The sequence below is a fragment of the Chiloscyllium punctatum genome, chromosome 31 (assembly GCF_047496795.1).
Source record: "Chiloscyllium punctatum isolate Juve2018m chromosome 31, sChiPun1.3, whole genome shotgun sequence".
Lineage (NCBI taxonomy): Eukaryota > Metazoa > Chordata > Chondrichthyes > Orectolobiformes > Hemiscylliidae > Chiloscyllium > Chiloscyllium punctatum.
In genome coordinates this window covers 2,147,453-2,175,112 of record NC_092769.1, presented here as the reverse complement: position 1 = coordinate 2,175,112, position 27,660 = coordinate 2,147,453, and the positions used below count along the sequence as shown (strand labels likewise).

At 39.8% G+C, this 27,660-nt stretch overlaps 1 gene segment (V, D, J or C); it reads left to right on the top strand.

Annotated features, from left to right (window-relative positions):
• Positions 1-5,197: 5,197 nt before the first annotated feature.
• On the top strand, positions 5,198-27,115 carry LOC140456900 (Ig heavy chain C region, membrane-bound form-like). The segment is given in 9 exon segments: positions 5,198-5,294; positions 5,423-5,733; positions 6,570-6,606; positions 16,682-16,981; positions 20,096-20,401; positions 22,339-22,647; positions 23,102-23,431; positions 26,242-26,369; positions 26,509-27,115. Coding segments are annotated over 9 exon segments (1,779 nt in total).
• Positions 27,116-27,660: the final 545 nt, after the last annotated feature.

The following is a 27,660-nucleotide window of genomic DNA, read 5'->3' as shown; positions in this document are numbered from 1 at the left end:
CCCCGTGGCTGAACACTTTAACTCCCTCTCCCACTCCACCAAGAACAGATCAGTCATATTCTGTTCATTTCCAATGAATAAATACAAAATAACCGAGCCTGAATTTGGGATGATATTAACAGGATTAATTTCAAACTAAGCATGAACAGATTATTTTGACATAACAGGTGGAGAGATTCACTTCCTGAAAAAGCAGCTCAAGTGATATAAGCTGGCACCAAACTGAGTTTGGTCAATACTGAGGCAAGAATACAGCATACAGTCTTGAGTGAAGTAAATAAAGAAACTATCATAACACCGGAACAAGATAGAGTTTATTAAATATGAACGAAGACGCAAGTATTTTAGGATATAATAGAAAAGTGATTTATAGTATATTGAAATGCAAACAGAGATGTGAATTTGTGTCTCTACATTCATCCTAGCTAAATTAATCATTTCAGAAATGCCTTTGTTAAATTTCATGAATCATTCGTTGGTCCATTCACGAACCTTGTTAGGTCCTTGTTAAATTCTGAACCATCACCTTCCAGGTTCACAGTGGTTACGAATTTCATGTTACAGCAAATTGTGAAGTTGTGCACTGTATGCCAATGTCTTAGTTAAAAATATAAGCAATCACAGCTCCAAACATTTTCAAAATATCACTATGGATCTTCCTTGAATCCAAAAAAAATGTCCCTTTGATCAATGATTTCTAAAATTTACTCACATATCTGTTATAAAGGACATTTTCAAATAACTTGAAGTACAAATGGTTCACATCAGTCGGAATACAGTGGCACAGTGGTTAGCACTGTTGCCTCACAGCGCCAGAGACCCGGGTTCAATTCCCACCTCAGGCGACTGTGTGGAGTTTGCACATTCTCCCCGTGTCTGCGTGGGTTTCCTCCAGGTGCTCCGGTTTCCTCCCACAGTCCAAAGATGTGCAGGTCAGGTGAATTGGCCATGCTAAATTGCCCGTAGTGTTAGGTCAGGGGTAGATGTAGGGGTATGGGTGGGTTGCGCTTCGGCGGGGCGATGTGGACTTGTTGGGCTGAAGGGCCTGTTTCCACACTGTAAGTAATCTAATTTCATGTGTTACCCCACGCAAAAAAAAATCAAGCAATATTCACGAGTTGCTAAAAGCAAGTCTATGATGGACTGTTTTATCAAACAAAATCATTTCCAATGTTGTGAGGACTCATCTATCTTCTGTGTAATGGTCTGAATTTTGTGTCTGACTGCAGATGACACTGGCTGATCTGGATATAGTACAGTTTGTGCCTTTCACATTGTTGATGTATATTGCTGACTTTAGTTGAATAAAGTGAAGTTGTCCCAGGCATCATCTGGCACCATTAATTAGACCATTAATTTCCACATCACGAGCCAGACTATCAGGTGGAGTGTATTGATCTCATTGAAACGAATGCTTGGAATATTTCTGGTATGAAGAGCCTCTGAACGAGACAAAGTAGGAAAGATGAATTTAGAGTAGTAGAAAGTTTTCACGACAGAGAGAGATCACTTCGCCCATCGCACCTGTATCACGTGAAGACAGAGCCTTCCAGCCAACACCCAATTTATAGCATGTTGTCCATAACCCTGCAGGTGATAGCACTGTAAACATTCGGGAACATTGTGTAGGGTCTAATCCATTATCAACATAGATATGACCTCCAATGCTGTAAATCATGGTTTATGGGGAAAACGTAGGGGCAGAACTGTATCAATATTCAAACAGTTGGTACAGCCCTGAGGAGATAATAGGCCCATTTCTAAACGTTGTTTCTCAGGACATTTTGACAATTCTTGACTTAATATCATTGTAAACTGACATGGCAAAAATGCAGACATGTTCCCCAGAAATGCTGACAGCAACATACCTTTACTCAGCCAAGATCAGCAACATGAATTAAGAAAGTTTAAAAAAAAACTTTCTTTTAACTGATTATTGACAACACGGATTTCACAAAGTGCAAAGTACAGAGGGGAATGGTGGAGGGTTGGGTGTGGGCGATGTTCATTGTTACCTGATGTCTGGTTGCATTTGTGAGCAACAGATGAACCTGCGAACCAGATTCAGGATGGTATGGCAGGTATTTCAGCAGATATTGTGTACACGGCATTCTCCCATAAATCAGCAATGACACAAACATTTATTTTTGATGGTGTTTGAAGCCAAAGAAAATTGAAAAATATGGTGGGACAAGGTCCTTTCATTTCTTTGAACTGGTATCAAGGGACACTGTCTGTGGACCTGGGGTGGCAGGAGGATCTTAAACAGCAGAATGTGAGGGAACAGAACCACCGTTGGAATTCCAGATAGACTGGAACCTTTATCACTGGAGGGTGAGAGTTCGGGAGGGCGACCTCATATAGGTTTATCAAGCCATGAGTGGAAAGGTGAATGGCTCTAATTGACATGATTTGTACTGGAAATGTACGAAGCTTTCATTTCAAAAATATCACATATCAATAAACTCCACCTGATAATCTGGCTAGTGATGTGGAAATTAATGGTCTAATTAATAGTGCCAGACGATGCCTGAGACAACACCTCTTTATTCAACTAAAGTCAGCAATATACATCAACAATGTGAAAGGCACAAACTGTACTTTTACCCAGATCAGCCAGTTTCATCTGCAGTCAGACACAACTTAAAATTCAGACCATTGCACAGAAGATAGCCGAGCGCTCACAACAGTGGAAATGATTTTGTTTGATAAAAGAATCCATCGTAGACTTCCTCAGAGCAAATCATGTTAACAAACTAGTTTTTTTTTGTGTGTGGGGTAGTGCGCAAAATGTTACTTTAATCCGATTGATGTGAACCATTTGCATTTAAGAAGTTATTTGAAAACGTCTATCACAGTAGATACACGAGTAAATTTTACAAATCATTGATCAAAGGGGACAATCTTTTTTGGACTCGAGGAAGATCCATAGTGATATTTTGTAATTGTTTGGAGCTGGGATTGTTTTCAATTTTTGACTAAGACATTGGCGAATTTTCCCTATGGTGGGAGATTTCAACAATAGGGAACATGTTTTTACAATGAGAGGAGAAAAATTAAAAAAAACATATCAGAGACAACTTTTTACACAGAGAATGGTTTTTGTGTGGGATGGTCTTACAACCTTTAGAAGACATTTGGATAAGTAAATGAATATCAAATGTTTGGAACGATATGGGCCAAGTACACACAGGTGGGATTAGTTTAGTTTGGGATTATGACTGGCATGGACTGGTTGGACCGAAGGATCTGTAACCATGCTGTATCACTACATGACTCTCTGACTATATATCAATTTTTCTCAATATTAAACAGTGCTGTAGTGATCCTCAAATGAACTGTTGATGTTAAGGTTGTGTCTGAGACTCTGCGAATATTTCCTTCAATGAGAGGAGTGACTAGTTCTCCAAGTTACATAACTGAAAAATAAACTTTCCTCCAGCATTGTTGCTGAGTTGATTTGTTTCTGAGGAGGCGGTGGTTATGGTTTGCAGTTTGCTTTCCACCAACTGGTCAACAGTGAAACAAAATATCTTTGATCCACTGCAGAAACTCCACCTGCTTCCAGTAAATGAAACTGGGAACTCAAGGACCTTTTCTGCAGTCAGCTTAATTGCTGCCAACTATTGTATCTGGCCTATTAAAGGGAAAATGAATCAACTAAAGTAAAATCCTACCAAACAAACGATATTTTCCCATTGACTCTCAATGGATACATTTCACTTGGCATTTCTTCTTTAAAAAGGAAAGTCACTAAATACAGCATTCACTGTGTGACTGTCAGAAAACATGAAATTGAATGCAATGACGTTCTGGTTAGTTCAGCCTGTTTATTGAGTATCTTTAAAGCTCCTGAATATGAAGTTAATGGATCCAAAATCCCACATTGCAGTAACATTTGTTATCATCTCAAAGTAAATTAACAAAATTGAATTGGTTCAAACTCACATCACTTGTTACACCATTCTCTGATTCATGCATCTCATTAAAACTGAGTGGGCCCTTTATACATGGTTAACACTGGTGTCGTGTAACAGCGAATTTTTACTGATTTTTATGAGTTATGTGCCCCTGTCAGAGCTATCAGTGAGCAGAGACCTGTACTGTTTATAACTTACATCTGTGGTAATGATTATTTTAATACTCTCTAATTTAACCAAACATTCCTGATGCACCCAGACTGTTAGATATGGATGTATGGACTGTCCTGTTCTAGTTCATTAGATGCTCTTTCAAAAGTTTACCTAGGTGTTATGTATCACTGCCAACTAATTTTTTTTTTGTTTCTCAGGCACACAGCTTTCCTTTACTATGCATTTTAGGGTCAGAGAAATTTGAAAAAAAAAGATGCAGGGAGAGACATTCTGCAATGTAAGGAGGTGCTTCTAATCTCCGAGTCCAAACTGTTTAGTGACATACACTCACCTTCTGAACATAATCACTTCAGACATGCTCCATATTAGGTTGCCTAAACTGAATTTAGAAACGCAGATTAAAAATGGTATGTTAATTTGTAAAGTGAGAGAGACTTTGAGTGACAGCAAAAATAAGGTCACTAATTTTGTTGGTTAATAATATTATTGAAGTTCTTTTTAGCTTTATCTGCTTGTGGTGGAATGTAGAATTAAAGGGAGTTAACTTCTAATTGAATATTCTAAATATAATCACTTTGGACAAGCTCTGTGTTCAGTTCTCTAAATTGAATTTTGAAATGTTTAGTGTGAATTACATGTTATTTTGTATTGGGACAGAGACTGGCAGTGTCCTGGGAAAACAAGCTCAATTGTTTTACTAGCTGGTAATATGTTTGAACTTTGATTTTAGTTTTATCTGCTTGTGAATGAATGTAGAGATAAAGGGAGCTAACATCCGAATGAATTTGTTTTTTTTTAAACAAAATACTTGCAACTATCATGTGAAACAGAACAGAAGCTACTCAATTTTACTTCCACCATTTAAATAAAAACACTCCCAAAGAAGCTATTCAGCAAAATAAATATCCCAAGATGTGTATATGTCCATGTTTCAGCATAACCTCGTAAATCCATGATCCCATGTGTTCGGGCTGTACAAGCTGAGACCAGGATCCAGTCTGAGCCTCCAGCAGGAAACCAACATTCGGAAGCTGTAAGCCGGGCCTTTCCGATGGCCATATAAATCCTGGGCACCAGACCGTAATTCAACACTCCTGGGTCGGCTCTGTTTCGAAAGATCTTGACAGAACCGCTTCCCACAAGTTATCAGAATGATTGTTTCGACAATTTTTCTCAGTATATTCCTAACTTTCTTATCATGTGAGTGTTTTTTGTTCAAGTCTGTCTTTGTCACTGTCTCAATGTTAGTCTACCGCAGGAATGTAAAAGACTCAGCCATCATTTCATCAGCATTAATGCTCATGGTTTATTTGTTTTCTTTTTTAAAGGTGTCCAGTCGGAGATTGTGTTGACTCAGCCAGAGGCAGAGTCTGGCCGTCCCGGAGGCAGCCTGAAACTGACCTGTAAAACCAGCGGCTTCGATCTTCGCAGCAGCTACATGTACTGGGTCCGACAGGTTCCCGGACAGGGTCTGGAGTGGCTGCTTCAGTACTATAGTTCATCCGACAGTAACTATGCACCAGCGATTAAGAATCGATTTACTGCGTCCAAAGACAATTCAAACAACATTTTCACGTTGGACATGGGGAACCTGAAGATCGAAGACACCGCCATCTATTACTGTGCAAGATACCACAGCGAGAGGAACCAGGGCTGGACCCATTCAAAAACAGCTCGAGTGAACATTTTGTCAATTCCATCATAAACTGACGGTCAGTACGAGTTTTAAATGTAATTATACCAACTGCGATCTGAAGCAGACCTCAGGCTGCCTCTTACAAAACTATCAAAGAGGAAATGTACAATTTAAACTGGCAAACTGGTGACACAATGGGACAATGTTTTGGGCATGTCATATGTACTGCTAACACTTCCATCAATTAAATGCTCGGACAAAATGTTCGTTTTAATATATCTGACAGCTCAGGAAATCACTGCTAATTGTTATGTCAACTATGGCATTAATTCTAAACATGATCAGGACTAAATGGCTCTTTCAAATGAAAATTGAGACCTAGAGTAAAGAACAGAGAATGAGTGTACTGGTCTACATCATTGTGATACTGGGTGACACTGCAATTATGATCAATACAAAAACCTATTCAGCCTCCACTGTTTGAAACTAGTCAGTGATTACTTCTACAAACTGCGTTAACTTGCAGTGCAGTATTAGTTCTGTGCGGTTTAATGCCAGTATCATTATTTAATTTGTAAAAGTGTTGGGTAATTATCAATACACCGTTGGGAATTTTGAGAATCAGCTCATGTGTTACTCTGTGAAGGATAAAACAGTATTAAAGTTTATCAAGAATGATCAGAATTCACTAGCGCAATTATGTGATGCAGATTTATCCTGACTTTATTTTGCCTGTGGTTCTGAAAATTTAAAATGATGGTAGATTTTTGATTTGTTTTATGTAGAGCTAGTTATTGTGTGACCCAGTCCAGAGAATGTAACACTGTGACTATCTTGAATACTGGGGCCAAGGGACCATGGTGACAGTGACTTCAGGTAAGAACTTTGAACTTTCTTAGTGAATTTTTAAAAACTTTCTATTCATGTGACGAATTTCTGAATTAAGTGAAACTCAGATTCTGTGCTGAGTTTGGTTTAGTTCGGATTGATTTTTGTTCAGACGGATTATAGACTTCAGTTAAGGCTCAGCAAATAGTTAAAATGGTGATGATAGAGTCAGTTGCTCAGTGTATCTCTTTTTTTTGATCAGATGGGCATTCTGTGTGGCTGGGTTACTTGAAACACCTAATGTCTCTTAATCTGTCAGCTATAAATAATGTTTAATGTTAGTGACACCCTGACTGTGAGTTTTATTATCAACAACAAATGCTAAGAATTCAAAGATGTTCAAGATATTACCAAACATGATTAAAATATGCTAAAATATCATTATTCATTTCTTGAATATATGTTCTTACCATGATTATATTATCTCATTTATTTTGTTATTTTTGTTGATGACAAGCAGGTTAGAATCTCATACAATTTTCTTGCGGTGCTATATTGCATTAGATTGAGTTTGTTTTACTTGATTCTGTTGAATTGAGTTGATTGGAGTTTGGCTTTGCTTTCGTTGATTCAGTTTGAACTGTGTTAATTGGATTCTGAATTTTGATTTTACTCGGTTTTGTTGAATTGTGTTGATTGGCTTTTGAAATAGTTTTATTTGATTCTGTTGAATTGAATTGGTTGGATTCTGATTATCTTTCATTTAAATCTGTTGTTTTGAGTTGATTGGATTCTGATTTTATTTTCCTTGATTCTGTTGAAGAGAGTTGATTGAATTCTTATTCAGTTTGTGAAATTGATCAGCGTTGTCATGCTTTCTGTAATTGGTGTTTTCTTTCTGGTGAGGAGATTGACTCTCTGGATTACTGTTCATTACCAATATTTGTGAAGTTCTTTTGTTTTTCATTTATCATTTCTGCATTTGTTAAACTTATAGGACACATTTTTCTCTGCTTGATTGAAAACATTACATCCATTTGTAACTGAAAACAAACTTAAGGAAGAAACCCGGAAGTGTGAGAAATGAAAAAAACAAGTTTTTAATGTATTGACTTTTTAAAAAAAAACTCAGTTCTAATTGTAAACTAGCTGAATTTTGTTTTGAGTAGCCTCATTCAAAATAAAATTTGGGACTAAAATCTGAAACTGCAGAATTGATCAAATTATGTAATTGAAACTAACTTAAAATTATAATGTGGTAAAATTTGTCAATTCAAATAATTTTGTTTTGACGATGAAGTGATTAATCAATATATGCCTTCAACCGCTCTACTGTACTCTGCACAAGATTGTCATGATCAAGAAGGGTGTGCAGGTTGGAAATAAATTGAACTGTTGCCAGAAACGTTACAGCTTTAAGTGTTAAGTCCCCTCACAAACAAGGTTGTTGTTATGACTTGTTATTTCCATCCAATATAATCATTAGTTTGCTGGATTCTGTGCAGCTTTGTTAGATTTCAATTTGTTTTTTTTTTGTGAGGTTACATCATGTTCTTGGTTCTGTTGAAAATGTTTGCAGAGCCAGTTCTGCTGCAAACACACCATGTTGTGATCTGGTGATCGTTCATCTGTTGAGGAAGGACTGTGCTTGGGTAACATTAAGTGTGTTATATTTGGGAAACTGTTTCTGGTTTCAACATTGTTTGGCAATGTTAACACGGTTGGTGACAGTGAACCGCTCCAGGTTCCTCATTCAATGCAATCAGCATGCGAGTTGAAATTTCATAAAGCCTATTATTAAGTGAAAGGCAAATCGCAAAGGTTTTAGAAATGAAGTGAAAACAGATACCTTCGGGCACCATTTTTACTTAAAAGTAATAATTAAGGATTAATCTAATCCATGCTTTCCAATCCAAATTCAGAACTCCACTGTCTAGTTCAATCACAAGGTCTGTCTTTAAACAGTTTACAAGTCATAGAGAAATATAAATAGCATTTCAAAAGTCTAATGTTCTCATAGTTCTTGCTCTTGAGCAAAAATGCCATGACTGTGTTATAATTGATCAAGAAACACCTTTCAATTCCGCTGTACACTACATACATATTTTTCTGACTGGAAAAGATCATTGACAAAGACCATTTGGAAATTCTGCACAATTCTATGAATAACAGATCAGTTTCACTGTTTTGATCAGTTTCATACGTAACTTGAGTTAATTCATTGTTATGTCCCTGATTAAACTGGATTTGCAGGATAAAAATAAAACATTAACTGAATTATTTAATCTGCACAGTGCTTTATGTGTTCCCAATCTGTGCATTTTAATTAAATAGTTACATTTTACAAAAAAAATCAACTGAAGAGTCATTCTTTCGGAAACATCTGCTATCGTGAATTATGTGACGAAGGACAAATTTTGAATTAATTAAAATAATTCACTCATGAACTCGCAGGGCAGCATGGTGGCTCAGTGGTTGGCACTACTACCTCACAGCGCCAAGATCCCAAATTCGATTCCACCCTCTGGTGACTGCCTGTGTAGAGTTTGCACATTCTCCCTGTGTCTGCGTGGGTTTCCTTCGGGTGCTCTGGTTTCCTACCACAGTCCAAAAGATGTGCAGGTCAGGTGATTTGTGCAATTTAGCACAGCCATAGTGTTCAGGGATGTCTAGGTTAGAGTGCATTAGTCAGGGGTAAATATAAAGTATGGGGAATGGGTCTGGTTGGGCTACTTACTGTTCAGAGGGTCAATGTGGAATTTTTGGGCCAAATGGCCTGTTTCCATACTGTAGGAACTCTATTCTTAAAACCATGGGAGTACTTGCTGCAAACGCAGAGAATGCATTTTACATCGATGTGTTCAGACATATGCAGAGTTCACAAATTTGCAGAAGACATGAACTAGAGGATAACGGAGCACGTTGTGTATTCAGACTCTGAAAATAGAGTAATATTTATTTTAATTAATATACTTGACCGATTTATTGCAATGTAGCGATCCGAAGGAATCTGCTCACATTTGTTAAGTGTGACAATCGTTCAGATTAGATTTCCTGCAGTATGTATCGGGCCATTTGGCCCAACAAGTCCACACCGACCGTCTGAAGAGTAACCCACCCAGACCCATTCCACGACCCTATATTTACCCCTGACTAATGCACCTAACACTATAGACAATATAGCATGACCAGTTGACCTGACATGCACATCTTTGGATTGTGGGAGGAAATCCACACAGACACAGGGGAGATTGTGTAAACTCCACATAGGCAGTCACCCAAGGCTGGAACCGAGCCTGGGGACCTGGATCTGTGAGGCAGCAGTGCCCACATTTACTTAGACATCTGTTAAAGCGGGCAACTCCAGACAGAAGCATGTTTTGAATTCATACCTTTTTAAACATTTTCGTTCATTAAAAGCAGTTAACAAGAAAATGACCTTGCCCTGATTCCTTCAACAGAAATGCTTTCCACACTGGAATGCAGTATTGACTTTATGCAGTGCATGCAAAATCTCCCAGTTCATGGAACGTTTTAAGAATATGTAAAAATAATTTACAGAATAATCCATTGCCTCCGGATCTGTGCTTTAATTGGCGATATTTCCCACCTCAATCATTTTATTAAATACAATGACTTATGAAGTTTATTAACTCAGTGGTTATTAATGTTCATTGTGAACACATTCTCGTTCACATTAATCCACTGGTTAGTTCCACTGATGAATGTTCAAGTACAGTGAATATATTTGACGTGAGGAGTTGTGCAATGTATCCTCTAGGATTAAGTCTGTTGTACAGTTTGTTTCAGTGCTATCTCTGACTAACTTGTCAACGGTCCTGACCATTTTGTAAATTGTCCAATTCGGATCCCTGAATCTCAGACAGTTCAATTTCATCTCGCGCTTCAAAACCATTTTTATCGGCCAGAAATACAATATTCGATTAGGTGCCTCAGAATTGAGAGCCCTGACTAAGTTGTTCCAATCTGAACGAGCGTTTCAGGAACAAAAAGCAGATAGCAAGAGTTTTGAAATTGGTTGTTGGCAACGAGAGATATTTGATTGAGCGAGGCAGATGGAAATATGCTGTATACTTTCTTTGTGCCTCAGTTATGCAGGACATGTTTCGTGGCACAATGTAGAATCAGAATTTTTTTGCATCTTATTATTTGAAAACCTATTATCAGCTTTTAATGTCACTGGCAATGGTCATATTACACTTCAAAACATTTTAATCTTTTTCAGACTAAGTAGACCATCTGGTGCAGCAACATTCACAGGGGAAAGAGGAAGGGAGTTCGAGGTTGTAATCCAGTGACAGTGAATTGATGGCAATACAATTCCTAGTTTTATTCCTCTGTAGTTCCCATAGAGTTTGAACAATTCGGAGCTGCTATCAAAGTATTCTTGGATAAATGTTGAAATGTTACTTTCATTGTACAAACATTCTGAAACAATTCCTGGTTGTTGGAAGGTGTTAATAACTAACATGGTTTATGTACTGTCAAAACAGGTGGGCTGTGTTCTCTGTGATAGTGTCGAGCTCATTGTGTTCAGGTCTGTTGTGATGTTGTAGTCGTGTCCCTGATTCTGTGCCAGGTGGCCTGTGTTCACTTACAACCTGTTAGAGAGGTATGTAACACCATCTCTTATCAGGTTACTTCAGTGCAAGAAAGCAGATTGAGATGTTTGGGTGTTTGTTGGAATTCCACTCACAGAGGCCAGTGAAATCTATTCAATCGCTGTCCTGACTTGTCTCTCTTAGATATTAAACAGAATTTTGGCAGTTAGCAGCTTTTTCCAGATCAATATTTGTTCACAAGCGTTTGGGCTTCGCTAGATGGTGTTAATAGAGTAAGTGCTCACCTTTATATTAAACCAGTGCTGTAGCTGAATTTGATTGTTCAGTCCAGTGGGAGTTCCGCTGAATCCAACACTTGCAGCAGATGGAGATAGCTTTTCAGATGGTCTTGAATTGCTAACTCCGACCATCCAGTACCTCTGCTAAGAATCCTTTCTCCAACAGGAGTCAAGCCAACGTAATCACTGTTTATCTCAACATGTGTGAGCTCTTGTGTCAAAAACATGAAAACAATTTGGTGAAGAGGGGGTCTCTGGATGTGAAAGGTTAACCTTGCCTTCTCTCCACAGGAGCTGCTAGACCTGCTGAGTTTCTTCAGAAATTTCTGTCTTTTATTTTGGTTTTCTAGCATTTAAAGTTTGTTGTTTCATTGAAAAAAGTTCTGTTCGATTAAACACGTTCTTCAGAGAAAAGATGCATTTGAACAAATTGCGAATGTTCAGAGATATTAAATATCAGAGAATCATTGAATTTGAGCGCCCTGATCTCGAGCTGGAGTTTCACAAGAAACTATTGTGAAGTAACAACCCACTCCAGAGTGCAGTGGCTGCTGTAATTGGGTGGAAATTATTTTGATCACTCAAATAGAGAATGTCAATGATCTCTTTCCAGATAATCAACAGAATTTTTTTAAAGCATGTGTGAAACAATTAATTTGTTGAAATATTTTAATAAAAAGTGTTCACCGCCAGTGCTAGCTTAACGAATGACACAATGATAGGAAGGTAGGAGCAAGAGGAGTGCACTCAGCCCCTCGAGCTGTTCCACCACTTACTTAGATAATGGAGTATCTGTGAGCTAAATCCGCAGGTCTCCCTTTGGCTAAAACTCTTTAACACCTTTGATTAACAAGCAAAAACTATCCTAGATTTACTGATTCAGTAAACAAAGGGAGTCACCATTTTTGAAAGACATTCCTGTGAGTACTGTGAAACAATGAGGCTGGAATTAATTGCTCATGAAAGTAAACTTTAAATCTCTGACTATTTCCAATTGAAACATCCCAATCATCATATTTCATAAATTTAACACTATACTTCCCTGGAATAAAGAAATATAATATGTGATTGCCTTGCTAAAAATGAGGGATGCTTGATTCCTATTATATGATTAAGAAATAGCTCTGTTCCTTCAGTGAAAACACAGTCAAATCACACAAAAGGAAACCATGTCATCTTGTGTAGACACACAAGTGCCTCAAATAATTTACAATTCTTCCAGTGGTTGTTTGAATCTCTAGACCGGTGTGGAATGTCAGACTTTTTATATCGCCTTGAGAAACCAGTTGTCATCAGTCTATTTGAATTGCTGAAGTTGGTGTGGTATTAGCACATTCACAGCGCTGGTAGGAAGTGAGTCCCATAGCTGTGATTGAGGAAGAGGAAACGGGCAGGGAAATAGTTGTGAGTCAAGTTGAAGTCTGATTTGGAGGAAAGTTTTCAGGAGAAGTATTTACATACATGTGCGCCCTTATCCTCAAGGGTCACAGTTTTGGAACATGCTGCCGAAGGGACATGACAGCATGCAAAATGGAAGTTGAAGAAGGCACCTTGGCCCCTCGAGAAGGCTATTCCATTCATGGGATCATCATTAATCTTGCTGCTCACCAATTTTCCCAACACTCGATAACATTGAACCTGATTGTTTACTATTCAGCAAAAGAATGGTGAACCTTTGGAATTCTCCAGCACAGAAATTGATTGAGGACAAAACATTAAATGATTTCAATAAGGAGATAGATTCCTTCAATCCTTAAAAAAATACTACAGATATGTGGGAGAAAGGGAAACAGGCTACAATATTGGTTGAAAGCCATAAAAACATTGAATGGGACATGGTTTGTAGGTTTGTAAGTTTGCATGTAATGCCAACATTGGTGGTATAATTGGCAGTGAAAGTTATCTAAATGTACAATGAGATCTTGATCAGCTGGGCCAATGGGCTGAGGAGTGGCAGAAGGAGTTTAATTTAAATGAATACGACGTGTTGCATTTTGAGAAGATAAATCAGGTCACAACTTACAGAGTTAATGGTAGGGCATTGGATAGTGATGTTTAAACACAGGGCCTTGAGGGTCCAGACTCATAGAGTCTTACAGAGTTAATGGTAGGGCACTGGATAGTGATGTTGAACACTGAGGAACCTGAGGGTTCAGACTCATAGATTCTTGAAAGCGTTGTCTCAGGTACCTAGTGTGTTGAAAGTGTTTTGCACATGTACCTTCATTGGTCAGAGCACTGAGTGCAGGAGTTAGGGCTTCATGTTGTAACTGTCCAAAACATTGGAATGAACTGCCAGAGGAAGTGGTAAATGCAGAGATAGGTCCAACATTTAGAAGATATTTGAACAGCTACAGGAACAGGTTAGGTCTGGATGGATATGGGTCAAAGGCAGGCAAGTGGAATTAGTTTAATTTGGGAACTCTGGTCAGCATGGATGAGCTGGACCAAAGGAACTGTTTCTGTGCTGTACGACTTTATGACTCACTGACTTTATATTGGAATAGGCTCAAAGTTGGAAGGTGGTGAGCAAGTGAGGGGCTAGATTGGGCATGTGGGAGAGTTTGGGCTGGTAGGCTGTGAGGTGTTGGCTGGCTGCTGGGTAAGCTTGCATGCACTCTGTCTGGCAAGGTGGCATCAAGGTAAATGGTAATGGTCACAGGATAATTTGTTCGAATTGTGCTTGGTAGGTGAGGGGTAGTTTGAGCTGAAATGCAGGAGGTCTGTCTTTGCCAGGCAGGTTTATGGAGAGGTGGGCAGGATGCCAGGCTGGTTAGTGTAGCGGCGGGCAGAGTGCCAGGATGTTTCAGGGTGGAAGGTCACTGTAATGAAGTGACAGGTGGACGTGTTGTCAAAATGCAAAGCTCGGAGTCTGGCAAAATGGTAGGTTGTAAAGCACAGATGCGAAAGGAGGTAGGATGCAATGTGCACAGGTTGACTTGGGTAAGATGAGAGGTCAGTGATCAAGGGCTGAGGTCATGTCTTGGGTAGTGGGCTTTTGTCAGAGGTTGTGAAAATGATGGTGCCATGTCCAGTCAGGGCCAGATTCACCATGGGCCAGGTGCAGGGCGGCAGGAGTGTAAATGAGTGAAAGGAATTGAGATCATATGTCCATCTGGAATATAGAATATAGAACATAAAAGTGCAGAACAGGCTCTTCAGCCCTCAAAGTTGTGCTGACCTGTGGAACCAATCTGAAGCCTATCTGTCCTACACTATTCCATTTTCATCCATAAATTTATCCAATGACCTTTTAAATGCCCTTAAAGTTGGCGAGTGTACTATTGTTGCAGGCAGTGCGCTCCATGCCCCTACTCCTCTCTGAGTAAAGAAACAACCTCTGACATCTATCATCTATGTCCTCTCCTGCTAGCCATCACTATTCAAGGAAAAAGACTTTCACTGTCCACCCTCTGTTTATCTTTTATGTCTCAATTAAGTCACCTCTCAACCTTCTTCTCTCAAACAAAAACAGCCTCAAGACCCTCATCCTTTCCTCATTAAACCTTCCCTCCATACCAAACAACATCCTGCTAAACCTCCTCTAATCTCTTCCAAAGCTTCCACATTCTCTCTATAATGTGGTGACCAGAACAGTACACAATACTCCCAAGTACGGCCACACTAGAGTTTTGTACAGCTGCAGCCTAACCTCGTGGTTCTGAAACTCAGTCCCTGTATTGATGAAAGCCAACACAAAGTATGCCTTCTAAATAACTCTTATCAAACTGGCTGGCAACTTTTAGGGATCTATGTACATGGACACCGAGATCTCTCTTCTCAGCTATACTACCAATATGGATTGCCTTGGATGTGTTTTGTGTGATCGGGGTTGTGTGTTCCGGGCATGAATGGGTAGGGTTTGTCAATGTGAGTGGAAATTTAGGTCTAGACAGAGTAAGTGCAGTGGTTAGTCTGAAAGATGAGGTTTGGTGGTGAACTGTGTGTCAATTTGATAGTTATTAAATTTAAAGATTACCAGTTCATTTCTCAAATCATATTTACGTAAATACTCAGCTGTAACACTCCAAAGTCTCTGAACCTTAATGGTCCTCCATTTTTCAGAGGCCTCCAGAATTCAGATAATTGTAAATTAGATGTTTCAACTTCCAGACAATTGACATGAGTTCAGCCGTGACAGCCCTCCTCCCTGTCCCAGTGCTCAGCTCCTGCCTGTGCTGCTGCTGCAGTGACCTTCCTCCCAGAGAGAACATTCTGCCTTGCATTGATAAGTGAGGAAGGCTCACTGGACCTGATTTCCAAGTATGGGGACAGCAAACACGAGGGGACAAAACTTTAAAGTGAGGGGAGATAGGTATAAGACAGATGTCAGAGGTAATTTCTTTACTCATTGAGTAGTAAGGGAATGGAATGCTTTGCCTGCAACGGTAGTAGATTCGCCAAGATTAAGTCATCATTGGACAGGCTTGGATGCTGCCTGGGCTGCTGTGCTCTTCCAGCACCAATAATCCAGAATCGGATTTCCAGCATCTGTAGTCATTGTTTTTACCTCGGCATACAGACGTAGGTGGGATGGGCTTCAGATTAGTATGACAGGTTGGCGCAACATCGAGGGCCGAAGGGCCTGTATTGCACTGTAATGTTCTATGTTCTATGATTCACTCTGATTTCTCTCCGGGGGTACTGCCAGCGGTTGGGTATTTCCAGCAGCACAGTACCTAGTGGGACAGCACGCTGGTTCCGTGGTTAGCGCTGCTGCCTCACAGTGCTAGGGACTCGGGTTCCATTCCAGCCTCGGGGAATTGCAAATGTTGTGTTCAGTGATTGGGAGGTTAGGTGCATTAGTCAGGGTTAACTGTAGCATAATAGGGTAGGGGAATAGGTCTGGATGGGTTACTTTTCAGAGGGTGGGTGTGGACTTGTTGTGCCAAATGGCCTGTTTGCACACACTGTAGAATTTTGATGAATCTGCATTTCCTTGGTTTGTATTTTGTGAAACTTCTTTGCTCTTCACAGCAATCCAGTGAAGTGTCAGTTGGTGAGATCTTCAAAGTTACTGGGGTGGGATCAGGATGTTCTTCTTCCTAAATTATATGGCAATGGTCAAGGTCGAGGGCATGTTTCTAAAGAAGGAACCAATGATCATGATCAGCAACTGGTAGGAAACAAAAATAAACTCCAGTTATGCTGTAGACTCAGTGGGAGCATACTGGCAAACGTTTACAGCTGAGGATACATTTGAGTAACTGATAAGGTCAAATGAACAGAAACTAACTTACTCAATTGGTCATTCTATTGTAGAGACACCATCTCCCCCCACGCTTTATGGCCTGGTCTCCTCCTGTCAAGAGCACGACACCGGTTCTGCGACCTTTGGTTGTTTGGCGATGGACTATTCCCCTGACGTCACCAAGGTAACCTGGAAGAAAGGTGGGGAGTTAATCACGACTGGATTTAAGACTTACCCATCAGTGAGAAACAAGAAGGGAACCTATACCCTGAGCAGCCAGTTAACCCTGCCCGAGTCAGCGGCAGATTGCAAAATCTACTGTGAGGTTCAACACAGCGGGTCACACAAGATCAAAGAAATGCCATGTACAGGTATGTGTTGTGGGATCTGAGATAAACAGAGCATCTGAGATTAATATGAAGAAGGCATTATTTATAACCGTTTTCACAGAATCACCTTATACAGCACAGGAACAAAGCCCTTTGATCCATCCAGTTCACGCCTATCAATAACAGCCACCTAAGTATTCCAGTCTCATGTGCCAGCACCTGATCCATTGCTTTGTGTGACTTGCCCTTGCAAGGATGCATCGCAATACTTCATACCTATTATGAGGGGCTCAATGTCTACATGACTTATAGGTGCTGAGCTCCAGGCTAACACCACCCTCTGTTTGATTTTGTTTTCCCCTGAGATCCCCCTGGGAGCTCCTGGCCTTACCTTCACCCTGTGCCCCTGAGGCATTGATCTCTCCATCTAGGGGAAAGGTTTCATCCAGTTTACCCTGTCTATGCCTAAAATAATTCTAGACATCATGATAATCTTCTCCCTAATTGTCCTCTGCTCCAAGGAAAACCCCTGTCTATCTAAACTAGTTTCATAACTAAAACCCTCCAACCCAGGCAAGATCCTGGCAAATCTCATCAATACTGCCTTCAGTGTAATCACATTCCTTCGATAACATGCATACAACGCTTCAGTATGGCCTAACCAGTGTTCTATTAAGTTCCAGTATCTTCTCCCTACTCTTCATTGTCATTGTCTCGGTTCATAAAAGAAAATATCCTCTCACCTTCTTAGCCTCTTTATCCAGACGACACAGTACTATAGGGGATCGGTGGGTACATGCACCAAAGATCCTCAGGCCTTTCCAGGGTTCCACCATTCAAAACGTCATACCTCACAGATTCTTCTGCCGAATTACATCACCTTACATTTATGCAGAATAATTTCCATTTGCAACTTCACTTCACATACAACCAACCCTTTTATATCCTCCTGCAATCTAAAGCCATTATGCTCATGATTTACCAACATGACAGTTTTCATTTCATCTGTGAATTCACTGGTTAATCCTCCTAAATTTGAGACTTAATCATTAGTATGTAAGAGAAATAACAAGGAAATCAAACCAATCCCTACAGAGCACCAGGAGACATAGATTTCCAGTCACGCAGACACCCGATGACTATTATCCCCTGCTCCCACCACTCAGCCAGTTCTCGATCCAATCTGTCAAATTAACTCCGATCCCATTGGCTCTGATTATTTCTATCATCTGGACATCGAGTTATCTCTCTGAAAACTACTATCAAATTCTTACACATGACTTCCTCTCAATAAAACCGTGCTGAAAATTGTTGATTTATCTTCCAAATGAAGACTAATTTCACTTCTCAATAGTTTCCCTACCACTGAGATGAGCTTGACAGATCTGTGTTTTCATTATTTATACCTTCCTTCGTCCTGCATGACAGTGCAACGTTGGCTGATCTACACTCACTTGGCACAACTACTGTGGCCAGAAAGGGAATTCTAAATTATTGTCAGCGACCCAACTATTTCATCCTTTGCATCGCTCAACAGCTCGGTATACTTTTCATCTGCCCTGGAAATATAACCACTTTTCATTCAGCAAGACAACACAGAACATCACATCATGTGTCCTAATTTCTGAAAACTACATCACAACACCCCTCCATGTTTTCTGTCCCCACATTGTCCCTCTTACTATTGAACACTGGCACATCACGTTTGTTTTGACCACAACCTAATCCTCCGGCTACACTCCAATAATACACTTAATGAGCATTACTGTTTCCAGAATAATTCTTTTATTATGAATGAGCGTGTAACTTTTAAAAATGTTTTCCTTTATTTTGACTGCTATTATTTTCTCATGGTCCCTTTTGCTCTTCTAATTCCTCTTTCTTTCAAACTCCCCCTTGCACATTCTGTACTCCATACCAATTCCTATTGTTTTGAGATTTCAGTATAGACCGGAAGCCTCCCTTGTTTCTCTTTATCTCCCCCTCCATGCCCTTTGGTGTCCAAAGCCCACTGCATTCTTGGTCCCACTCAGTGGCTTCCTGGGAAATGTCCTCCCTGTGATTTTCTTATCTCTCTCTTAAATGTGTCATACTGCTCTGACTCAGATTTACCAATAAGTGTCAGCTTCCAATCCACTCTGGTCAAGTCATTACCTGATCTTACTAAAATTGTCCTTCCCTTTTTCAGAACTTTGGGCCAATTTCTATTCCTTTGCAGTACAATCTGAAATCCAACTGATTTACGATCACTGTCTGCAAAGTGTTCCACCATTGAGGTTTTACCCACTGGGTCGACTTCATTCCCTAAAGTTAAGTTCAGATTCACCCCTCTCTTACAAGGTCTGGATTAAAATTCTCAGTATTAAACACATACTTTGTTAAAATATTCTCCTGGGGGCATTTTCAGAATTCTGCTCCCTCTAAAATTTTGACAAAATGAATATCCAAGCCTATGCTGAGGAAGTTAAAAACCTCTTTTCTCATTCCCCTATTTAATTTACATTTCTCTGAAATTTGCCCATGTATGTTCACTTGCTCTTTTGGACCTATAGTAAGGTCTATCGTGCTCTCCCAGTAGTTATGTTTGCTGTATTTTGGTTTTGAACTACTGTCCATTTGCCTTTGTTCGAGGAGGTATCCATGATTTCATTTCTCTTTACAGCCTAAAATACTCTTGTCAGAATTGCGACAGAAGCAACATTCTGCACTGTACACCCCAGCCCTCATCCTTTTCCATCTTTCCCTGTCTCACCTGAAGGCACTAAATCCTGGAATATTGAATAGCCCACTCCTGCCTGGCTCTCAATATGTCTCTGTGATAGCAACCGCATCATTTCCTCATTTATGCCAGTAATTTGTCTGCCTTGTTCATCAGACTCTGTCATTAAAACGAATACCATCCAACATTGCTATCTCCCTTTTGATGTTACCGCCCTATAGTTTCTATGCCTCCTTGACTCCCTTGCTGTGTCCGATAATTTTAGCTTTTCACATTGTCCTGCTGATCTTTCTGTGTGGATCCCAGCTTCTCCAGCACTCTGCACAATTATGATTCTTGTATCCATTAACCACAAGAAACCTTGATATATGAGAACTGATTGTATTTGTTCTGAAATTCGTCAGATAATTTATGCAATGTGTTTCCTAATGATCTAGTTATTCCCCCACCAACTCTTCTCCTAACTGTGAGCTCCAGTGAAGAAATCGCAAGCAGCAAGTTTGCAACCGTCGTCTGTTCAATCATCGATTTCCATCCGAAGTCAATCTCCGTGAGTTGGTTGAAAAATGGCCGACCCTTGGATTCTGGCTTCTTCACGTCTCCCGTGTGTGAGGCAGACGGGAACTTCTCGGTGACGAGTCGGCTGATGGTCCCTTATGGTGAATGGTTCAACAGCGCAGTCTATACCTGCCAGGTCACTCATGGAGAGAACATTCAAAGTAAAAACATCACCGCACTCCAGGGTAAGAGACACACACTGAGAGAGCTACAAATCATTCTAAACTCTGATGTGAATCAAACACGCTCATTTATCAGGCATAGTAAACAGTACGGTACAGCTTCTCGTTTCCCAACATGCCACATATGGCATTTCAGTTTGAGTGTTACATTAGCATTGCTCATGACTCAACATTTTGGCAAGTCAGAAAAGCATGTTTCCTCTCTGTTGAAGATAGATATATAGACAGTCAGCTTTGTTAAATAGTTTATTGCCTGACCATGCTGGGAGAGGCGTTCAGAGGGCCACTTCAAGGATAAGTTTGGAGGTGGAGGGGGGGATATTGGAGAGATATCTGATTGAAACATAGAAAATACTGAGAGACTGAGGTCGGGTGAACGTGGAATAGATGTTTTGACTGGTAGGCAAGACTCGGACACAAGGGCACAGTCTCAGGGTCAAAGGGGCACCGTTTAGAACTGAGATGTGGGGAGAAATGTCTTCAGCCAGACGGTGATGAGGCTGTGGAACTTGTTGCTGCAGAGGGCTGTGGAGGCCAGGCCATTGTGTATTTAAGCCAGAGACAGATCGGCTCTTGTTTAGAGTAGACAGTACAATGGCTGTAGCCCGAAACGTCCATTTTCCTGCTCGTCGGATGCTGCCTGACCTGCTGTGCTTTTCCAGCATCATTCTGATCTAAACTCTGGGTTGGCCGTACAGCCTTATTCTGATCCTCTATCTTATGATGTTGTGGTCTCAAAATGACGTGGTTAAAATATGCAGTGACCCTTACTTGAAAATAAATCAAAATGCGTTCAATGCTTCATTCCCTGCTCAGGAATGACCTGTTGACCTTGGACATTGTACGACATCGATTTTTGTCTGGTACTGAGCTCTTTAACTTCATTTATGGGATCAGACCCCAGACCAAGTGGGTATCACATCAACTGGGATAAACGTGATCTCACTGAGCTTCTTTAAGATGCTCTCTGTAATTAGTGGATGAGGCAGGAGAATAAATTCTGGTAAGAACGGTCCAATAGGGATGAATGAACTGGGAACTCGAGACAGGCTGATTTAGCCTGGTTTGGGGTAGCGATGTTTACACAGTGAGTAGTGGATGTCTATAAAATTAGTGCACATTTCCATCGCGTTTGTAGATTAATTTAAGACGCTTTTGTTTGTTTTTTTCTCCCCTGCTCTATGAAGAAATTAAAAAACGCACCTTCGTAAATAAACTGAAAGTACAGACCAGTTATGAACAAACTGAATGGAGGGAAAGACTTAAGGAGATGGGTGTCCTTCTCGATACCCAATACTGTACTCAATGTCTTGTTTTCTGATCTGCTCCAAACACAGCTCACGAGGAACAATGACATAAATTAGAGAATGACATCACACCAATAACGCAAAGTATTTTTGATCACGTTAAATATAATGAACAGAATTTCCATGGCTGTTCACCGCTCCTGTAACACTTTAGAACTCTGCAAAGAGAATAATTATTATTTATTATCATTTGTCGAAAATGTAGGATGTGATTTGGCAGTCAGCATGACCAGCAGCATTTGCACCTAAGGATTATGAACATGGAAATGAACTCATTATATTGAGATTACCCTTGTCACAAGTATCAATAGATGGAGTTAAGTGAGAGACAGACTCTGAAAGAAAGGTAATTCCATGGGTTACATGATGGTATCTTCGATTATTTTATTTTTTTTCAGGTTTCACTTGTTACAAAGCCAGTGTTCTTTAGGAGTAATTACACAGGGTATGTTATAGGTAATCACAAATGCTTTCACAATTCAAAATACATCAACAACAGTAAGCATCGTTTCAGCAATAGTTGGAGTTGCCATTTTGAAGGTGGTGTCTTCATCCTGTGAAGAAGTAATCTGAAGATTGACTGTTTGTATCATAAAGGGGCATTTTTCATTGACTTTGATTTTTGTTTCATAGAAGATACCGAGTGCCACCCTAACACCGTTAAAATCCTCCCACCGCCAGTAGAACAAGTCTTACTAGAGGCGACGGTGACGTTAACCTGCGTTGTGTCCAATTTTCCTTCTGGAGTCAACGTGACCTGGAAACAAGAAAAGAAGCCTCTGAAAACAGAGATTGCTGACCAGCCTGGACAGAATCCCGACAGCGTGATCAGCAAATTAGACATTTCTACTGAAGCCTGGCTGAGTGGAGTTACTTTTGAATGTGTGGTGTACCATCAGAATCTACCGACTCCGCGGAGAGACTCCATCCACAAGGAGAAAGGTGAGCGGTGAGATTAAAGCACAAAGGATCCCATGTGTAATCCAGATCCAGTTACATCAATGTCAGGCTGTGATTGGTAATGAACAAACACCATTGGGAGTATTAATGATGCATCTGAAGGCAGGATAGCTAGGTAGCTGATTAAGAAAAAGATGGACCAAAGGATATTGTATTCTGATTAAGTCAGATAAAGTGGGAAGAAGCCTGGGTTGTGACGTCACCATCAGCAATGACAGTTGGACAGAATGTCCTTGTTGTGGGCTGGAAACATGGAGGCAACTTTCACATTAAACTCGACTTTTTTTACTGGACAGAATGTGGACCATTCTGCTCCTTTAGTAAACGGAAGTGAATAAATCCCAAATTAAACATGGCATATTTTAATATTTAGTGAAATTGTGATATTGGTTCAGGATTTTTTGGTTGATTTATATTTGTCTCAAATGTTCTGCAGTGATTAATCCGCTGGAGCCATCAGTGTCGGTCCTCCTACCACCAACAGAAGAAATCTCCGCTCAGAGGTTTCTCTCCCTCACCTGTTTAGTGAGAGGTTTCTCCCCCCGAGAGATCTTCGTCAAGTGGACAAACAATGACAAGCCGGTGAATCCCAGTAACTACAAGAACACCGAGGTGATGGCGGAGAGTGACAACATCTCCTTCTTCATGTACAGCCTGTTATCCATTACAGCGGAGGAGTGGGCCAGCGGTGCTTCTTACTCCTGTGTGGTGGGACATGAAGCGATTCCACTGAAGATCATCAACAGAACAGTCGATAAATCCAGCGGTAAACCAAGTTTTGTAAACATTTCGCTTGCACTGATGGACACTGTTAATTCATGTCAATAAAAATCTCAAAGTTGCATTTAATAATTCAACAGAAGTAATAGAAGTGTTTTTTTTTCCCTCCAGTTGTGAGTTAAATACTGAATTAATTGTTTCCCACCCTGACTTCCATTCCATCTGTGTACTTAAAGTGGATTATTAACAGGTCTAGGACAAGTGTCTTGTGCAGTTAATGTTCTCTGCTCAGATACACCCTGGGTCAGAGACAGAGTAAAAAGCTCACTCATTGCAGGATTCCGCCAAATACCTTATGCATCCTAAATCCCTCTGTGACAAAATCTGACAATGTCCATTTTATGTCAAGGGTAGAGCACGAGTTTTGAACTTGGTGTTCTTGATTCCCCCGATTGGACACTCTTACAAAATTCATGTCAGTTTTAAACTGCCATATTGCACCAATTGGAAATGTAAATTTAAGACACGTTAAAATTAAATTTGATTGGAACATACCAATCGTAAATAGTGCAGAACAGTTTGAATGTAACCTTTGTTTCTGGGGAACTGCCAGGGATCTTGCACCAGCGCATGAGTTGACAGAAAGTATCTTCACTTTCACACCAAAGAGAATCAACAGATAAGTTGTCGTGAAGCAGAGGGGAGGGGAACGATGAATGGTCTGTCCTCGTGCTCCCTGTGAAGACTTTTCATGGAAGATGTCCTCTGTCATGTAACCCAGTTACGAACAGGAACAGTTAGTTTCTTGCTTACTGTCCAAAGATTTAACATTTCCATGCAAAATAATACCTTTGAAGCATGTTGGACATGCTTGGCTCTGTTAACAAATGATTAACATTGATTCCCATAATCCAAAACTGGTGTTTGCATCGTCCCGGTTTGTATTCCATAGGTTTGTCTCAGTTTTCTGGAGCACATGGGATCAATTCTGGTATTCGAATACCTGATATCATTTTGTTTCACATACAGAACACAAGTAGACATTTTCTTAAAAATATATTCAAAAATGTTATCTCTTGGGCAGTGGGGATTTGAAGTCAAGACTTTTCTCTCAGAGACAGAAATTCTATCACTGCAACAGAAGTGTTGCTCATAAAACACTTATCTCTCCATGACGATGGGAAATGTTTCCTACAACACCAAGGTCAGATCTAATTAAATCCATTAAAATTAGAACAATAAATTAGAATAATAAAAATTGCAGTCTGGTATAAGAACAGATACAGAGAGATGATCACAAATACACTCGTAATGACACATATACGAGCTTTCACCTAAAGACACATATTTATGTGCACACTTAAATGTGCAGATAGATGTCACATATGCATACTCACACAGAGCCACACATGCAAGTGGCACTTGAACACTCTCTAAGCTCATACAAAAACTCACATACACCGAATGAAAATCATTTGCACAAATGAACAGGGGTACTCACACATAACCATGAGAAACATAGACACACGGTAACACACAAATACATTTACATTCATACAGTACAATGCGTACAGACATACACGCATGAACACAGATACAAATTCTGAAAAATGTCCTCCCACTTGTCAACTCACAAAGGTACGTAAGTGCACAGAGATAAATATTAATATCATAATTTTCCCATTTTCAGAATCACAAACATACAATGACAGAGGCAGCTTAATTAGTTATTTTTAAACCACATTGATCAGCATGGATACAATATCACATGTACACACAAATTCAGAGTCTCACATGCAGACACACAAGTGCATAGATCAACAAATAGAGAGGCGTTTATTAAATAAGGATAATGGGTACAAGCATCAGCAAGCATCCACAAACAATAACACAAACAAGCTTATCAGGAGATGGTTTAGGAAAGATTGCCACACAAGCAAACATCATCATATAAATATAAACATCCATCAAAGCATAACATTGCATGCTAACATTTATTAAGCATAAACATGAAAATAACCTAGTTGTAGGTAGGATCTGAAACAGACACATAAGCACACGTTTTAGAGAGCACTAATGAAAAGTGAACACTCACAAAGACATTACAAGATAAGCATAGGGGCAGCAACGAAGTGGAATATTAGCATAATGATGCTTACAGAATGTGAAAAGACCAAAATTTAGGTGCACAAACACATGAGCACACCAGCAGTAAAGGAACAGGAATATGTTTATTCACGCACAGACTCCAACGTGGGCAAGAGTGAAGTAAGAGACTTCACAACCACATACACAAACATTAAAGGAAAATCAAACACACCAACCAGTAGATCAAATAAATTAAGGGACACATGTACAAACACTTATTCCTAAATGTACAGATCCTACAAACAAAAATATGAAGCAATGTCCTGACTGTGATGTCACTTATATTCATGATTTGCCAAGTAATTGGTCACCAATACATAAAGATGAGAATCACATTTGACCTTTTATTCAGTGATGGCCACAATTTTCAACTAAAGTGCTGTCACAGCCTATATTTAAAATGTAATGATATAATTAAAATAATCATTCATAACAAGCATTCCTCAAATAATAATATCCTTAAATAATAGATTGAAAGAAAAATAATTTAAAACGTTCTGACATGGACAATGAAGAAAAAACATGTGCAGTTAGTATTTGTAATTTCTTGCTGAGAGTCATTAATAGATACAGATAAGAGTCACACTTGAGAAATACCTGATTGCTTTTTGAAGATGTAATGGTCTCTAATTACATGACTTGGATGCAGATAGATCGATCTGGATCAATAAACAATCTAAATGCGTTCTCTCGGCTTTATATTCATAGATTCAATAGATCGCACTTGGATTGAAGACTATGAGGATGATAACAGCAACATCTGGACAACTGCTTCCACGTTCATTACCTTGTTCTTCCTGAGTATTTTCTACAGCGCTGCCGTCACTCTGGTGAAGGTGAGAATAATCACATCTTTCTCACGCCAAGTAGCCCAATATGTTTTGTGAAATCTCTCAGTGTGCCATTGAATAAACATTAAATCTGAAAGTCCCTGATCATAAATATCTGTGTCATTGCTTTATCTCTCTTTTCCAGGTTAAGTGAATGAATTGTGGACCCCCTTGATTTTCCTGATCTGCTTATCAAGGTCTCTGAATTCCCAATCTACAATCTGTCCAGTTGCTGACTCGAACAGTGAGATTACTTCAGTTTATCAGCATGTAACTCAGACAATTATTGATGGATTTTCCTTTTTACTTTGATATCTTTGAGATGGTTGTGGTTGGAAGAATTTGTAGGTTCCCAGTTGTTTGAAGCACATTTGTTTTGTTTTTATTAGTTCCTTACTCAGAATGGTTGCCTACCCTTTCTGATGGGCCTTTGTACTCCCTTTCTTGTGACTGTTACTGATGTAACCCTTTCTGATGAGCCTTTGTCTTCCCTTTCTTGTGACTGTTACTGATGTAACCCTTTCTGATGGGCCTTAGTATTCCCTTTCTTGTGACTGTTACTGATGTAACCCTTTCTGATGAGCCTTAGTACTCCCTTTCTTGTGACTGTTACTGATGTAACCCTTTCTGATGAGCCTTTGTATTCCCTTTCTTGTGACTGTTACTGATGTACAGAAAATTCCCAGCTCACAGCGCATGTGTTCTCATCTCAATGTGGTATCAGCCATTATATTCACTTCTGTTAGCTTTTACATCAACTTTTTGGATAAAAATGCTTTCTGAAATTGTTAATAAATCTCAAATGAATATGCACTAACCTTGAGTTTACTTTATTCTTTCTTCAAGGCCAGTCAGTAATAATACATTTTCCCACATCCTACTCCTTTCCCAGCCAAATGCTTTCACTTGTTCTGTTTGGTTGTGTTTCATCCAGTCATTTAGTTTAATGCTGCGCTACCATGCAGCCCACGAATGTAAATACATCTATCACACGATATGCCTGATGGAACACTCCAGAGGCAGAATGATTAGAGAACATTTCCTCTTATGCACAAAGGGTCACGACCTCGGGTCATCTAATGATACAAATGAGGAGCTTTGCTCCACCAGAAGCCTATATAAGGCAGGCAAAGGAGTTTGAAACTTTACTCTACACCGTCTCAACTAAACGTGCTCCCAATGTGGGGAAAGCCTGGGTTAGTAATGCAGAAATCGCCACCTAAAGCGCCCAACGAAACATTCATCAGCCAAAAATGTCACCGTTCAGTCAGGTATTCACACACAACACGTGCACAAT